The sequence below is a fragment of the Oryctolagus cuniculus genome, chromosome X (assembly GCF_964237555.1).
Source record: "Oryctolagus cuniculus chromosome X, mOryCun1.1, whole genome shotgun sequence".
Taxonomy (NCBI): Eukaryota; Metazoa; Chordata; class Mammalia; order Lagomorpha; family Leporidae; genus Oryctolagus; species Oryctolagus cuniculus.
This window is the reverse complement of record NC_091453.1, coordinates 129,218,704-129,234,734: the sequence shown is the minus strand read 5'-3', so window position 1 is coordinate 129,234,734 and position 16,031 is coordinate 129,218,704. Positions and strand designations below refer to the sequence as shown.

Below are 16,031 nucleotides of genomic sequence, written 5' to 3'. Positions count from 1 at the left end.
AAGACTGGTGTTTTAAATCAACAACAGGAGTCACTGTGCACTTACTCCCCATGTAGGACCTCTGTCCTTAATGTGTTGTACTATGCAAATTAATGGTAAAACTAGTCTTCAAACAGTACTCTATACTTTGTATGTCTGTGTGGGTGTGAACTGTCGAAATCTTTACTTAGTATATACTAAGTTGATCTTCTGTATATAAAGATAATTGAAAATGAATCCTGATTTGAATGGAATGGGAGAGGGAGTGGGAGATGGGATGGTTGCAGGTGGGAGGGTGGTTATCAGGGGGAAAAGCCACTGTAATCCAAAAATTATACTTTCGAAATTTATATTTATTAAATAAAAGTTTTTTTATAAAAACAGACTGGCATTTAACACCTAGCTCCTCCATTTTTTGTGTGATTGTGTGAATCTGAGCCTCAGTCTCTTGTTCTGTGAAATGGGTACTTGGCTTTCCCTGTGTACCTCACAGCAACATTGTGAGGCTCTGCCGTGCTTATGGAGCAGTGCGTTTCAGAGCAATAATCATTATCAATGTGGTTCTCTAGGCTCTGGGTCCTCAAGCTGCCCCACTGCCTCATGTTGGGACGCCACTTGCTCTCTGACACATAAGGGTGGGAGTGGGCCTCGGCCTTACGGGGTTGACCTGACAGCCACCAGCGCTCCCTTGGTGGTTGAGGCCTTAAAGTACACCTCATGCTCCTCTCTTCAGCCACTGCAGTGCATTTGTCACAAACTGTTATTCCACACTCAGCCTTGCAGCCTGAGTGCTTCGTGGCTTCGTTCAGAGCTATCGGGACAACAGCCCATGGGGTCTGAAGAGCTCTGATCAGTACAGAAATGAACAGAGCAAGGCAGGCAATTTTCTAGAACTGCTTTCTCCTTCTCCACGCCAGGTGGAAGACTTGACGAATCCAAGAATGGCTCAAAACCTATAGATGAATATGGATTTCATTAGCTCCTAATTCATACTGTGGCATCCCTGCAGGACAATCGAGGTATTCTATTTCTGAGGAAGCATTTCTTGAGTGCTAGCCTTGTGTTCCTAGGCTTTCAGAATGGTTGGGCCCTTAGAGACAGGGTGGTTCCACCCACTTGTATGCAGGTTGGGCAGGCCCAGAGCCAGGAATATATGTGCCTGTGCGCCTCTTTTCACAAGAAACTTTGGCTCAAATTTTTCCAAACACACTTCCAGATCTTGTAAGTGGGATGGAGATGGTTACTTTGGGGAAAAGAGAAACTGAGTTGGTTTCAAACATCTGGATGGGTTTGGTGTGGCTGACCTATAGATGAGATAGCTCATTATGGGTGGGGGCACAGAGAAGCCTAGTGCTTGTGATACATTATGAGCCTCCTCAAATATCTCCATGGCATTTTAACAAGGGGTTTCTTGAACACAGCATGAGTTGGGAATGGGTGTGGCAGGAGGGGCACTGGTGGTGTTGATCCTGAAAGTAACAAGTCTGCACTGGTTATATCAAGAAGGGTAGCTGCAATTCTGTTCAAATGAGCCAGGCTTATTTACACATTCTATTAGTGTCCTACCAAGTCACCAGGCACCAGGAAGTCTTCCAGTTCTCTAATTACCTTGAGGGACATGTGAAAAATCTTCTTAAAAAAACTCATTCCTAGAAATCTACCTAGAATGGGACCTTGGCAAACCAATCTTTGCTCTGCTACATGTCAGTCATATGGACCTAGCCCCCAAACCCACTCTCCTTAAGTGCCTCAGCAGTCACTGGAGGAGACCAAGTTCAAGTTTGGCTTTCTATGGTCAAAATCCAGCAGTTGAATCAGAGTAAAGAGGAAGGTGATTGAGTTGAGACAGAGTGCCAAACCAAACTTAGCCTTTCAACCCACATCTGTCTTGACCCCAGTTAGTACATTTAAAGCCAGACTGTTGAGCTCTAATGCCACTAAATAGGGCACATGTGGTCAATCCAGAGACCTTCCCTGTGTCTGGGCCCTCCTTTTTGTTTAGATTGAGGTAAAATTGACATAGCATGGGAGCAAACTGTTGAAATCTTTACTTAATGTATGCTAAAGTGATCTTCTGTATATAAAGAGAATCGAAAATGAATCTTGATGAAAATCACTTTCTAAATTATACAATTCAATACCATTTAGTATATTCATAGTGTTGTACAACCATCGCCACTATCCAATTCTAGCACTTTTCCCTCACCCTAAATAAGCACACCTAAACTATTAACTAGCAACTCTGTAATTCTCTACTCCCAGCTCCTAATCCACTTTCAATCTCCATAGATTTGCATAGAGCTCTGATCTGGACCTTACATAGTAATGGGATCATACAATAGGTGGGCTTTCATGTTTGGCTTCTTTCTCTTGGCATCATGTTTTCTTTTCTTTAAAAATTCATTTATTTGAAAGTCAGAGTTACAGAGAAGGAGGAAGAGACAGAAAGAGAGACATCTTCTATCTGCTGGTTCACTCCACAGATGGCCACAACAGCCAGGGCTGAACCTGACTGAAGTCAGGAGCCAGGAGTTTCATTTGGGTCTCCCATATGGGTGGCATGGGCCCAAACACTTGGGCCATCTTTTGCTGCTTTTCCCAGGCATTAGTGCGGAGCTAGGTTGGAAGTGCAGCATCCAGACATGAACCAACGCCCATATAAAATGCTGGCATCACAGGTGGCAGCTTAACCTGCTACACTACAGTGTTGGACCCTAGCATCATGTGTTCTAGGTCCACCTATATTGTACCATGCCTCAGTACTTCATTCCTTTTATAACCAAATGCAATTCCCCTGTAGGGATAGGCCATATTTTGTCTATCCATTTATCAACTGAGGGACATTGGTTTTTTCTGCCTTTTGGTTTTTCTGAACGATGTTGCTATGAACATATGTACCAATTCTGGTTGAACACCTGCTGTTGGTTCTTTTGGGTATACCCCAAGGAGTAGAATGGCTGGATCATAAGACGATTCTGTTTAATCTGAGGAACCACCAAATTGCCCTCCACAGCCTAGGTCCTCTGTGAAGCTTTCACCATTAGAGTGATATGGAAGGGCAGCAGGGAAGGCTGAGACTGAAATCTGGTTTCTGTGTTGACAAACAGAAACCTCTGAGCCCTCTCTAGAGAAGTACCTTTCTGCTCCTGCTGCTTGTTTGTAGTGTTGTACCACACCCTCAGCCAGGACCAGAGGCAGATATAAGCAACACTTCTCCTGTCTCCAGATTCAACAAGCCCATCTGGAGACCCCTGTCTTCCATGTTACCAGAAAGTTCAAACACCTAGCAGAGCTAGAGGGCCATGGGGAAAGCATGAACAAATGAGGCAACCAGAGGTCTGGCTTATATGGCTTCTCGAGGCCAAGTGTCCTTTCTGATCTAAAACTGTCACCAGGGCAGGAGATGGAGAAAGCATAGTATCCTATGGCAAGACTCAGGGAACACATGACTCACCACTATTTTAGTTGAAGATGACATTGTATTTCCAACCTGCCTGGATTGCATTTACCTTGGGGCAAGAAACTTCCATAGGCCTTGTCCTTTAGAAGCCTGTTCTGCTGAATCTACCCATCCGCCCCCTGACTCCTCCCATTCAGCTCTACATCTGGAACCCTGAAAGGGTGAGCTCATCATCTGTTCCTCATCTATTTTACTAAGTCATCGGGAACCACCTGTGGGAAAAAAACATAGCAAGAGATATGTATGCACAAGGGTGGGGCCAGGGGGTTCCTAAGAGGCTGCTTCTGTATTTTCATGCACACACAGGAAGTGGCTCCTGGTAGTAAAGCCTTTCCAGAGATGTGGGGGAAGGGAAATTCACAGTGTTCATGTAAATTGCCTAAGTATAGTAGACTGAAAGAATCTATCTAGATTCTGAAGATACTGGACTTCTCTAGGCCCTGTGATCCAAGTCTTAGTGTTACCAACCACAAGACTTTGTAAGAGAGCCAGCATCATGGCTCACTTGGCTAATTCTCCTCCTGCGGTGCTGGCATCCCATATGGGTGCCAGTTCTAGTCCCGGTTGCTCCTCTTCCAGTCCAGCTCTCTGTTGTGGCCCGGCAAGGCAGTGGAGGATGGCCCAAGTGCTTGGGTGCCTGCACCCACATGGGAGACCAGGAGGAAGCACCTGGCTCCTGGCTTTGGATCGGCACAGCACCGGCTGCAGAGGCCATTTGGGGGGTGAACCAATGGAAGGAAGACCTCTCTCTCTGTCTCTCTGTCTCACTGTCTAACTCTGCCTGTCAAAAAAAAAAAAGACTTTGTAAGATCCCAGCTTCTGTCAGTGAACAATGTACTTTTCTCATTCATTGTTCTTTGATTCTAATAATAATCCTAAGGGGGCAGACAGAGCTTTGCTTAGGATCCATGTTTTTGCACATGGGTAAACTGAGGTTCACAGGGGGCCAGTGACTTACTAAAGTCATAGCACTAGCTGGTGGCAGAACAGAGGCCGACACGCAGGGTGAAGCCCAAATAGCGGAGCCCTAGGCATGTATGTTGGCACCAAGCAAGCCTTCTCCAAGTGAACTCAGGGGTTATCCTGGGACTGCAGGGAGAAAGGCAGTAATTTAAGCTCTGCACACTTTGAGGACAAAATCCCCCTATTTCTTAGCATGGGATTTTGATTTGTCTGTAGGGACTGTTGTACTTGCCCCAAGGCTTTCCAAATCACACATCAGAGGGTAGTATAAGATAGCAGCAACCTCAGCACAGAGGTCCCTTGTTGCAGTTTTTACCATGTACATTAAAGTAGCTTGCCTGCTAGGCATTTGCTGATCCTCCTGGGCTAAACTATTTGCCTGCAAAGCACGCCCTCAAGTGCCAGCATGAACTGCTATATATCTGATTGAACTACCAGATACTCCTTGCACATTAACAGCTTTGCAGGCAAATGGATAATCTGATCATACAAAGAAACTTCTAGATACTACATTCCAATAGTAGAACTTAGCAGGTGGGCCTTGAATCCTTATGTCTCTCTAAACTTTGTTTCTAATTGGTAGTTGCCTTGGGCAACTCATTTTTCCTTCTCTTTTCATATTTTCTGGTCCACAAAGTGAACAAATTTCTTTTAAGGATTATAGGGCCTTAGCAATGTAAAGTTAGCATAGTGCTCAGCATGGCATAGATATCAAATAAATGTTATCTCTCTTTCCACTCTTGAAAATGCAAACACATTCTTGGTGGTCCTAAAATAGCCTTTAGCGTGGTTTACTCAGCAGCATTTGCCATTCATGGCAGAGCTGCCTTTAGTCCTTGGCTGTGCTCCTGAACAGCTGTGTGCAAGGCTTACTTTTGTAAACCAAATCATAATAAAATACAGCAACAATTTGCCATTGAGAGGAAATCTTCAGTATATCCCTTTATGAAATATAAGATCCCTCACTCAGACTCATCCCTTAAGCATGTTGTATTATTATTATTGTATTATTGATATCACCTTGTATTATAATGAATCTTAATTCAATTTTGGCTACAAACAGATGCTGATGTTCCATAGCCACAACACATATTAGAAATAATGACAAGTTAAAAACATGTATTTATTTCACTCTATGTGGGCAGTGTCTGTGATTACACTATGGAAAGTGTGTGTGTACATGAGAGAGATGGGTGGTGGGGGGGTGGGATTGGTAGAGGCAGCAGTGATGAGGGTAATAGTGATGGCGATATTGGAGGTGATAGTGATGGAGGTGGTGGTGATGGTGGTAGAGGTGGCTAAAATGATAGGAGAGCTGGAGGTAGTGACAGTGGTGTGGTCAGAGTAGAGTTAGTTGTGGTAGTGGAAGAGAGGATGGTGGTGATAGAGGTGGTGGCTGTGATGGTAACGATGGTGGCAAGGGTAATGGTGGTGGTAGCGGTGGTAACAGTGATGGTAGTGGTAATGTAAGTAGAGATGATGAGGTGGAGGTGGAGGAGGTGATGGAGGTGATGGTGGTTGTAATGATGGTGGTAGTGCTGGTGATATTGGAAACTGTATAGATGATGAAGGTGGTAGTGATCAGGGGATACAACATCCCTACAAATATTTCCTTCTTGTTACACCATTCTGTAATAAATTCTACTGACTAGGACAGAGGAAGAAGACTCGCTTTGTATGTTTTATTAAGAGTCAAATCACTCTGTCTCCTTGAAGTCAATCATAATTATCTTTCTTTTTAAAATCTGAGTAATTGAAGCTGAATGACTAGGGAAGAAACAGGATTTTTTATTGTTAATATGCTGGCAATGAAGTAATTTTATGTCAGATTTAACCACAGGAAAGGGCAAGGCACTTCTAAGTTCCTTCGATGTCATGTGGCTTAAAAAAAAGTTGAAGATCAGTTTGCTTATGTACACATAGCTGTTTGAAGATATATATTCAGAAAGCAGATGTTGGGTGTTGGTGTTTGGAGACTGGCTTCCTGAAGGTATTTTATATAGGCCAAGTTCATTGTTCTACATCCTAAAGGTTTGACTTGAGGGAGGAAGAGAGACAAGAAAATGTTTGGCTTTCCTGACAGTTTCACACGGGCAGCTGTGATACTAGACAACTTCAGGGCCTGAAGCCTAGCCTAGGAAATGATGCAGCCAGACAGAGTAGCTTCAGAGATGAAGGCTTCCCACAGTACAAGGTAGGGCAGCTGCCTTGGGAGCCCCAAACCACCACTGCCATCAAAATGAGAGGAGTGGTGAATCAGAGAGAAGAAGCTGCAATTCCAGTGGGAGAGACAGGAAGCAAATGACAAGAACAAGATCAGAGTGTGAGAAGTATTCCTTAGAAGAGAGAAAGGGGTGTGTGAGTGAGTGCCAGGGTTACTCCTGGGATGAGATGCGTCTGTCAGGGTCTGAATGAAAGAAGGAGCAGGCTGGGAGAAAGGCCAGTGCACAGCACTCCAGGCAGGAGGACAGTGAGTGAAAAGGCCCTGGTGTGCTCCAGGGACAGACATGTGGCCAGTGAGCCAGTGAGGTGGCTGTGAGCACAGAGAGGACCTTGCAGGCTGCCAGAAGGGCGCTGGATACTTTCTTGTGTGGGCAGGGGCGAAGCAGAAGAAGGACCGTCTTGACTTGTTTTTAAAAGATCTCTCTGGATGCTGATGGTTGGTGAAATGAGGAGCACAGACAAGGGCTCTGGACAAGGCTGAGATGCAGAGCGTGGGGGCTGTGGCCAGCTTTGGCACAGGAAGGGAAGCCGAAGGTGCAGGAAGGCATTGAGGCTCAGTGACTTCACCTCAGGTGGGTACTGAAGTGGGTGCTTATTTATCAGGGGAAACAATGGCCTCAGAGAATGAACCCGATGCCCAGTGACCCGGAGCAGTGCTGGCTTAATAGCCCTGCGGTTTCTGCTGCACTCTGCCCATCCGTGTGTGGGACAATACTCTAAAGACTGGGCACGGCTGTGCGCTAATATGACTTTGTATACAAGAACAGCCTGGGGGTTCGGATTGAGCCCGTGGGCCATGGTTTGCCAAACCCCTGGCCTAGAGTGTGAGCATGAGGGCAATGAGTTATTTCCAAATTGCCCTCCTCATACTATAGGGGGCCACATAGGCCCATGATTCACAGGACAGGGGCAGACAACATTTTCAGAGCTAAAAAGCTTAGGGAGTTCCATCTTGGTGCCCAGACTTTGCACACTGTGGACTAATTTGCAGTTTTTCTAGAAGATTAGAACCTCTTCTCTCAGGCCCTCAAGAGACTCTGATTATATGGTATCTACACCTTCCACCCCCGCCGCAGGTATTCTGGTCACCCTTCAGGCTGTCTACCCTGTTAAGCCTAGGCTCTTCTCCCACGCACAACAGAGCTCTCCAAAGGCCAGGGGTGTTTCCTACCCATCTCTGTACTCCAAAGTGCTAGCTTTGTGCCAGAGCTCATCTGGCAACTGCAGACTAGAATCAACCACTGCAGAAAATGGCACTTGGCAAATTTCTCCTGCTCTCTTCCCATGGCCAGTGTAAAGCCTCCAGACAAGCACTTGTCAGCAGTTGTTAGGAGTTCACTAATTGGCCCAAGGACTTCGAACACCCCCCCACCCCCACCCCCACCCCCATCCCCTGCATGGTGTGAGTCCCTGGCCTTCTCTTATCTAACAAAGGAGGTGGCCTGCATGATTACTAAGCTAGATAAACAGCAGCCACTGCTTACTGACCATTTCCTATGTGCCTGGCTCTGAGCTGCAGCTATAGGGGCACAACAGCAGCGGATCTCAGGGCCAGGGCGGTGAGTGAGCAAATGTGTCTATGCCAGCTGCCTGCCTTGGGGAACAACAGCTCTGGATGGGGAATCTGGAAGGTGATCAGCCCACGCAGCACTGGAGGCAGATGAAGGCAAGTCTGTGGTAAGACGGTAAGGGCACCAGAGGGAGGGAGGTAATAACAACACCAAGCACGCTTGGGCCTTGGGTCCTGGGCCTCCCCTGATCAAGCCCACTGGTGTGGGGCTAAATGCCTGCCTTTCTGACTTTGCATTCTAAGGGCTGGAGATCTCATGCGAACAGAGGAGGAAGACAAGAAGAGAAAGGCAGGAAGAAGCAGGGGTGAGGGGAAGGAAAGGCAAAAGGGGAGGAAGGAGGCTTTTGACATATTATTCTGTACCCACTGCAGAAATCAAAATCTGTAGCCTCAACCCTAGAAAGACAGAGTTCTTCTCACCCCTCTTCCCCCAGAGGCTGGAATGCAACACCCCAAGGCCAGCTTAGGACACAAATATCTGTCTGTAAAAAGAGCCACATTTGAGTTCTCCAGCTGGGGGTTCTCAGTGAAAGCAAGAGGACTCAGCCTGTAGTTTGGGAAGTCACAGGCCCACAGCCCTAGAGCATGGCCCCTCTGTTTTACACGCTCCCTAGGACGGAGTGGCACCTCAGCCTCCACTCACTCTCCTGCTGCCTCTCTGCTGGGGTCCAGCCACGTCCTCTGCTCCCCAGGGAAGTTCCACCTCCAGACACCCATTACCTGGGGCCTTATAGCAAGGCAAGTGGGGGAAGGGGCATGTGGGGGAAGGAATAAAGACATGGCTGCCATGGATCTGTGGCAGTCCTGAAATAGGCAGTGTAAAGTTCTCAGCCACCTGCGTAAGCCAGCTGTAAAACCTACTCCTCTCCCTGCATCCTCCTCTTCCAACAGATGGCAACGTGCAGGTCAGCGGTCAGCAGAGCTGGGCTACCCAGGCAGGACCCAGATGCTCAGCCCAGTGGTGTTCCGTAAACTGAGCAGTGCTCAGCCCTGAGGAAAAGATCTGTCTGCAGGCAAGGTCCCTGCCTGGCTTCCTGCCCCAGTTGGGTGTCTGTAACAGGAAAGAGCCCTTACTGCAGGAGAAGGCGGAGGGAGCAGAGGGAGCAAACAGCTGCGTACTCCATAGGGAGGATCCTCAAAATAGAAAGACGCATATGCACTGCAGGCCTTGACCCAGAATGCTCACAGCTCTACCATCAATCCAGCTTGCTTCAGTGCAGTCGGGCTGCTGCCGAGCTGCGGCGTCCTCAGGGGTCCTCTCTATTCTTACCTGAGCCCCAAGGACACGCATTTCACAGGGACCCACTTCAAAAAAACCTCTGAGTCATGCATAAACTCTGATCATCAGAAAGGTGCTCAGATAAACCATATACCGAGTGGCTAAGAACACGTCCACATCATCCAACAGACCCTGGCGGAGCCGGAGAGCACAGTTACTCAGCCTATTTCACTGATACGGATAGTGAGGCCCAGAGGCTCAGGCAAGAAATTGGTAATGCTAAGGACAGCTGCCTCTCTGATAAACTGGTCCCTGGGACCTCCTGGGTTGTATATGTATGTGGCAGTGGAGCACATATATGTGGGAGCCTCTCTCTTGGGGTGAGATATGTACCAGCAAACATGCCCAAAGCCTGCGTGAAGCAGAGGATACTGGCAAAGACCCAAACCTCTGAACCTGTGCTTCTAAGAGTGCTGTTTAGACAACTCACTCCAGTTCCTGGCTGGCTGTCGCTGTCTTCCTGCTTTCTGCCAGGCTGGGCAGTGGACAATGCTGAACAGAAGGCTCCAGGAGCCACCAGGATAAAGAAAAGAGACTTCCACTGTTCACCTGTTTGTGGGCTGGCTCTGCCGCTGGAATGCCAGTGCCAGGAAATCTGGGACTGTTTCGTCTGCTGCTCTGGCCCGAACACCCAGAGCAGTCGCCAGCATTGGGAAGGTCCCTCTCACATCTGGGCTCCTAATCTGGGAATGGGAAACAGAAAAAAATCATTTCACTATTCTCTCTTCTTGCTTCTACCTCAAACTAGAGGGTAACATACACTTATTCCCAGTGGAGGACGCCTGGAGATCATTTGATTCAAGACTGTGGACTACTGGAACCTAGATCTAGCACAGGGCTAGGCACAGGAAAAAGGTCCTGGAAATGTGGCCACAGAAAGAAGGGCCATTATGAATCATAGGCAGGCATGCCATGTGATCTCAAGAGGATAAAGATTGCTCAAGATCTCATGAAGAGCTGGTCACATCCCAGGATCAAGACTGCTGTCTAATTGCTTAGTCCAGTGGTCTTTTTTGCAAGGAAAAGCATGAGCCTCCAAAGCTTCTGGGAACACATCTTGAACCAAATCACACATCACAGGATGAAGTGAACAGAGGGTCTCCTACTGGGTACTTCAAAGATCACCAATCTAAAGAAGAGGGATATCTAGAATGGAGCCAGTATTTTTGGTAGCCTCTCAAGTCTCCACTTATCCTGTTAAACAGAGGGCTCCTCTCTCCCGCTTCCTCAGCCCCACATGTGTTTAGAAAAGAGGAGTACATGGGCTGAGGGGGTTAGTTTTGGTTGTGCTGTGGGTGGAAGGAACACTGTACTTGGGCCCATCCTAACAGGGACCCTTGAGTAGCTTCTCATCATCTCAATGGCTACCATTCTGCAAGCCATTGGATTCCTCAGACCTTAATATCTTTATCCACAAAGAAGAATGATAATAATATCCTTTTCCCCTCAATCAAAGAGTAGTTGGAGGCTCCAGTGGAACACGGGACATGCCAATTCATTGCAATCCCTTGAGTTATCTATCAACATGAAATGACTGAACACAGAAGATGTTCAAAGATCACAGCACCCCCCTCCTTCTCAGACTGTATATTTAATAGCCTTAACAGCCCCATTTTGTCCAGCTGCATTTTGAATAGAACAGATAGCTGACCAGATCTGGGAGAATCTTTAAAACTTGCCACTCAAATTGGGTATAGAGATGATATGTAACATGCACAGTGAGTCTCAACTCCATGCGTACACTTGTAACCAACCTACTGCTCTAGGGGGAAGAGTTGAGATCTTAACTTCAAAGGGAAGGACCAAATGTTCTGCTCCCTGTTAAAACTTCATACACTAACTGAAGACATTGGAAGTCTTATTAACCTTGGAGAGATTACCAGATGTTCAAGAGGTAAAACTTTTTTCCCCCAAATCACAAGAGGCATTACATTGTCATGCAACTGAATGAGTGAACAAGTGTGGAAAAGGTAATTTCATTGCTGTGATTTCTCATGATGGCTACTTTTGCATGCTATGTAGTCATCATCTTGTGCTTTTCAATGGACTTTAGATTTAAGAGGTGGCAGAGTATGGTGGTGATGACAGTGGGCTCTAAGATACCTTAAGTTCTGAGCTCTGCCCTTTCTTCAGTCAAGTTGCTTAACTTCGCTGAGCCTCAGTTTCCTACTTATAATAATGGCCTCTTTCTCTCAGGGTCATCATGAGCATTAGAGGAGATGATTTCCCCCAAGTGCTTAACATACTGCCTATCACCTAGTCAATACTCAACCAAAGGTTATTCTTACTCTTGGTGCAGATGGACTTTGTTCTTAGGGAAAGCAAAACCCCACAGCTAGTTAGCAGCAGATGCAAAACCCGAGGGTCCTGAGCCCTGGGTGTTAGGCTAAGAACAACTATCACATCGGATATACTTTTTCCTGAAAGGAAATGCTCAATTATTTGAGAAGGCAATTTACAAAGAACTCTCCTCTGGGACTGATAGAATTTTGTATCAAGACTTTGATTGGAGGTCTGTCTTTTTGTTAGATTGTTTCGGGGAAAGGACAAGAGCACCAGTTAAGGTGAATGTCCAAAGCATTATGTTAGGGATACTTTCAGGATGATGGAGAGTGATAGGAGCAACATGCTTCCAGATGCACATGGTTTCCTGGTGCTAGGGTGCAGGGTGTCACCTCTGGATGTCACGAAGCATCAGAGGGAGAGGAAACAACGGAAACATCTGAGATTCAGCTAAGGCCACACCCTGGAAATGCAAGCCCAGCTCCTGCAAAGGACCTCCTCCTGTTCCTCGCATGCCAGGCCCTGTAATAACTTCTTTGGACAGCATGTTTCTTGGCGAACTCACAGGCCATTTATGCTTTTTTTTTTGATGGAGTTAGACAGTGAGAGAGAGAGAGAGACAGAGAGAAAGGTCTTCCTTTTCCGTTGGTTCACCCCCAATGGCTGCTGCTGTTGGGGCGCTGCGGCCAGCGCACCGCACTGATCCGAAGCCAGGAGCCAGGTGCTTCTCCTGGTCTCCCATGTGGGTGCAGAGCCCAAGGACTTGGGCCATCCTCCACTGCACTCCCTGGCTACAGCAGAGAGCTGGCCTGGAAGAGGAGCAACCGGGACAGAACTGGCGCCCCAACTGGGACTAGAACCTGGGATGCTGGCGCCACAGGCAGAGGATTAGCCAAGTAAGCAGCAACGCTGGCCTATTCTGCTTTTAATCTGTCAATCCCTTGGTTCACAAGCAGGCAACTGAGATGCTCTGTGTGTTTGGTAAAGTTCAGTGTTAGCCACAGGCACATTTCTGAGGCTATAGGGAATGAGGAGCCACTAACACTCAGCTTCTCTCACACTGTTATTCACTGAGTAGGAGTTCTCTCCCTGTTTAAACTCTGATGTCTTAATATTAATGGTTGATGGATTAAGGGTAAAGTCTTAGTCAAACTGTGATCTGTGTAGTGGGTCTAGTGGGGAGTCTAGGTCAGTGGGGGCATGCCCTTGGAGAGGGTTGATTATTGAAGTTCAGTTCTGCCTAACTGCTCTCTCTGCTTCCTGGTTCACCATGTGATCATTCCTGTGCACCTGCCATGACCAACCTCTACCAGACACTGAACTATGAGGCCACCTGATCCTGACCTATAACCTCCAAAGTAGAAGCTGAAATAAACCGTTTCTTTCCCAAGAAGCTGGTATTCCAGTTAAAGTAGCAAAAAGCAGACTAATACGCACATCAAGAGCCACCTTAATCTTCTGGTGATGTTAGCAGCAGAACCTGTCAGGCCCAGTTAAACAAACGGGCTCTTTCAGCATCTTCCTTTTTAGAGAGAACATGTATCTCGCAAGAAGACAAATGGGGTTTCAACCGTGAAGACTCATCTGAAGGAGTTGTTTTTGCAGCCTGAAGATTGTATTTTTGTTGTATTCAACTGGGGGCTAATCCTTGGTCTTCTAGGACACCTCAGAGTTCTGGAAATAGGCCACTCAAAGCCCAGGACAGAGAACAAGTTGTGCTGGACAGGGGTCAGAGGGGCTGATTTTGATCAAGTCCAATGTGTGACTCTAAAGAAATGAATGTGAGTTGTTGGCGAGGTTTACGAAGGCTCTGAAGGCATCTGCAAAGGGAAGCCAAGCCTGGAAATGGTACGAGCATTGACAACCTCTCTATAGTACAGGCCCGGATGGCTGCTCCCAGGCCCATTCTAAGGACAACCATCCCTTGAACACATCCGCTGAGGTATACACTGCCCAAAATCAAAGCAGTTATCTACTAGTCACACTTTTCAAAAGAGTGTGTGTGGAGTGGGCAGGAGAAGAGGAAGAGTACTCTTGTAACTACAACCCACTTACCCTTTTCTGCTTGGTTTTGGCCCAAATGAATTAAAGAAATGGGAAACAAAGGAGCAATTTGAAGTCATGCCTAAATTGATCATGGACTCTAGTGTATTACCAGGAGTGTTTCTTTATTTGAGTGACTCAGTCATTGACAGTAACAAAGAAACCATAAATAAAAGAGAAATCAGGATAGAAGTTAGAGATTCCTTTCTAGAAGATGCATAAAACAGGGCTAGTCATTTTGTTAATAAACTGCTGGCCAAGTAATCATCCATTTCCACCTCCTCACCTAACTGCCATCTCTGTGAAACTTGGGATACTAGTAGAGTAAACAAAGTTTTGTAAGTATCTACACATTCTACTGGTTAGCACATCCTCAATCAATTTTTGGTAGTTGTCATTGAGAGAAAAAAGAGAAGCATTATTTCAGTTGCCTCCTACACACACACACACACACACCTGGACACATATCATAATCTTAAAACAAACAGAAAGCTGACTTACTGAAAGTGGATTGCCCTGGGAACTGGAGTCAGGCCCTCTGGTTATGTGAAATGTCATTACCTCAGAGCCCAGGGCTCCCAGTTCTATGAACAGGAAGGAAGCAGACCTACGGCTCTATAAGAGCCATTTCCTCTCTGCTCTATTAATTTCAGAGATTAAGCAAGCCACTCCTCTGTGGGCCTAATACCCTGAGATAACAGTCATTGTGTTTGCTGCAACTCCTGATAATCGAGCTAATCTTGGCAGACTGGCAATGTTGCAGGCTTTTATTGTCAAATTCAACCAACCAATGGCTCTCATGGCTCATTCTCTCATCTTTGCCCTTAGAACTACCACTGGAATCCCTAATGCTGAGTTTCAGACACTTGGATGATGTCTGGGTTTCCAGAGAGGAATGTAGAAGTACATCAAATGAATTTTAAAAAGGATGCTAGCGCCAGTGAGTTGAATGGGAATCCCTTTCTCTGCTCCACTCACTGGCTCCTTGTTCTCAGTAATACTAGAAAGTACACTGATTGCATGTCATTTGAGATGGTTTCTATCAAGGCAAAAAGTAGGATCTTCTTGCCTCTCACTTGTCCTCCTCTTCTCATTGAGGGGGTTCAGTGCAGACATCACTGGACTGGGAATACAGATGAAACAGTGAACTGTATTTTCAGTTCATCCACAAACTCACAAAGGGCAGTCCTTTCTAGATAATATTTGAGATCTTTGTATTTTAAGTTGCCTCCTTGCTACCAACTTTGCACAGGGAATTTCAATAACACATCTTACATTGAAGTTTAGGATTAGAAGCATTCAACACCCCCCTCCCCCCATAGCCCATTGTCTGACCGATTCCTGGAGCTTTCTGGGCTCCTGACGATTTCCCACCATGGCGAAATGGGGAAGCATGCTCTTGATTACAAGCCGACTTTTCCAGTCATCCATTGTTTGACCTGCAATTTTATTCTTGACTCTCCAAGGCGTTTCCCAAATGACCTAGACACAGGGCTTTGGGAGACAAAAAGCACACTGTCTTTGAGATATGTAGATGAGACCACTGATCCCCTGAATCATAGACTTTAACTCTGAGGACAGGTTTGTGTGCAGTCAGCCACCTCCGTTCCCCACCCTACCGCCCTCATTGAGCACCACCCCCAGGGATGAGGGGCATTTCAGTGGGGGCAGTGGCTGCGATGAAATGGCAGTTCTGGTCATGGGAGACAGAAGAAAGTTCACTGGAGAGAGGGCAGAAGACAGCTGATACAATTAACATAATACCAAGCTTATAGGCAAGGAGTGTGAGTCTGAGGTTTGGCTTTGTTTTTTTTATGATATGCCATGGGCCACAGGGAAAGACTCGTCCATTCTCTGAGATCCAGTGTCCTTATATGCACTCACAGTGATGCACACAGGTGATAGCTTAGTGTTCCGTCAGCTATACCAGAGTAAGACTTATAGACCATAGAAGGAACAGCTACCAATTCTCATCCTGTTAGAATCTAGTCAAGTAAGCTGACCAACAGTGAATGGCCTGACAGGTACCAAACATATGTAATAGATTTTGAAAAGGGCTAATGAAACACTGAGTCAACAGGCTTATGGGAAACTGAGCTGTCTATGATCATAGCTACTCCAATGTATGCTCTCCATGACAGAAGAGTAGACATGTGCAAATCCAGGTGAAGCTTTCATTTCCTTTTGCTTCTCATGATATAGTAGAAATAAGAGTCTCTGCTAAGGCTCTT

The 16,031-nt window shown here is 46.4% G+C and overlaps 1 protein-coding gene across 7 annotated transcripts in view; it reads right to left on the bottom strand.

Annotated features, from left to right (window-relative positions):
- MAMLD1 (mastermind like domain containing 1) overlaps positions 1-16,031 on the bottom strand; it is a 125,631-nt gene that overhangs the window by 42,934 nt on the left and 66,666 nt on the right. For 6 of the 7 annotated variants that reach the window (XM_008275037.4, XM_008275035.4, XM_051833868.2 and 3 more), the window contains exon 2: positions 15,136-15,294. The exons of the other annotated variant lie outside the window; for it this stretch is intronic. In XM_008275037.4, the coding sequence (XP_008273259.2) occupies positions 15,136-15,231 (96 nt within the window). In that variant the 5' untranslated portion in view covers positions 15,232-15,294. The remainder of the gene's footprint in view (positions 1-15,135; positions 15,295-16,031) is intronic. 7 annotated transcript variants of the gene reach the window in all.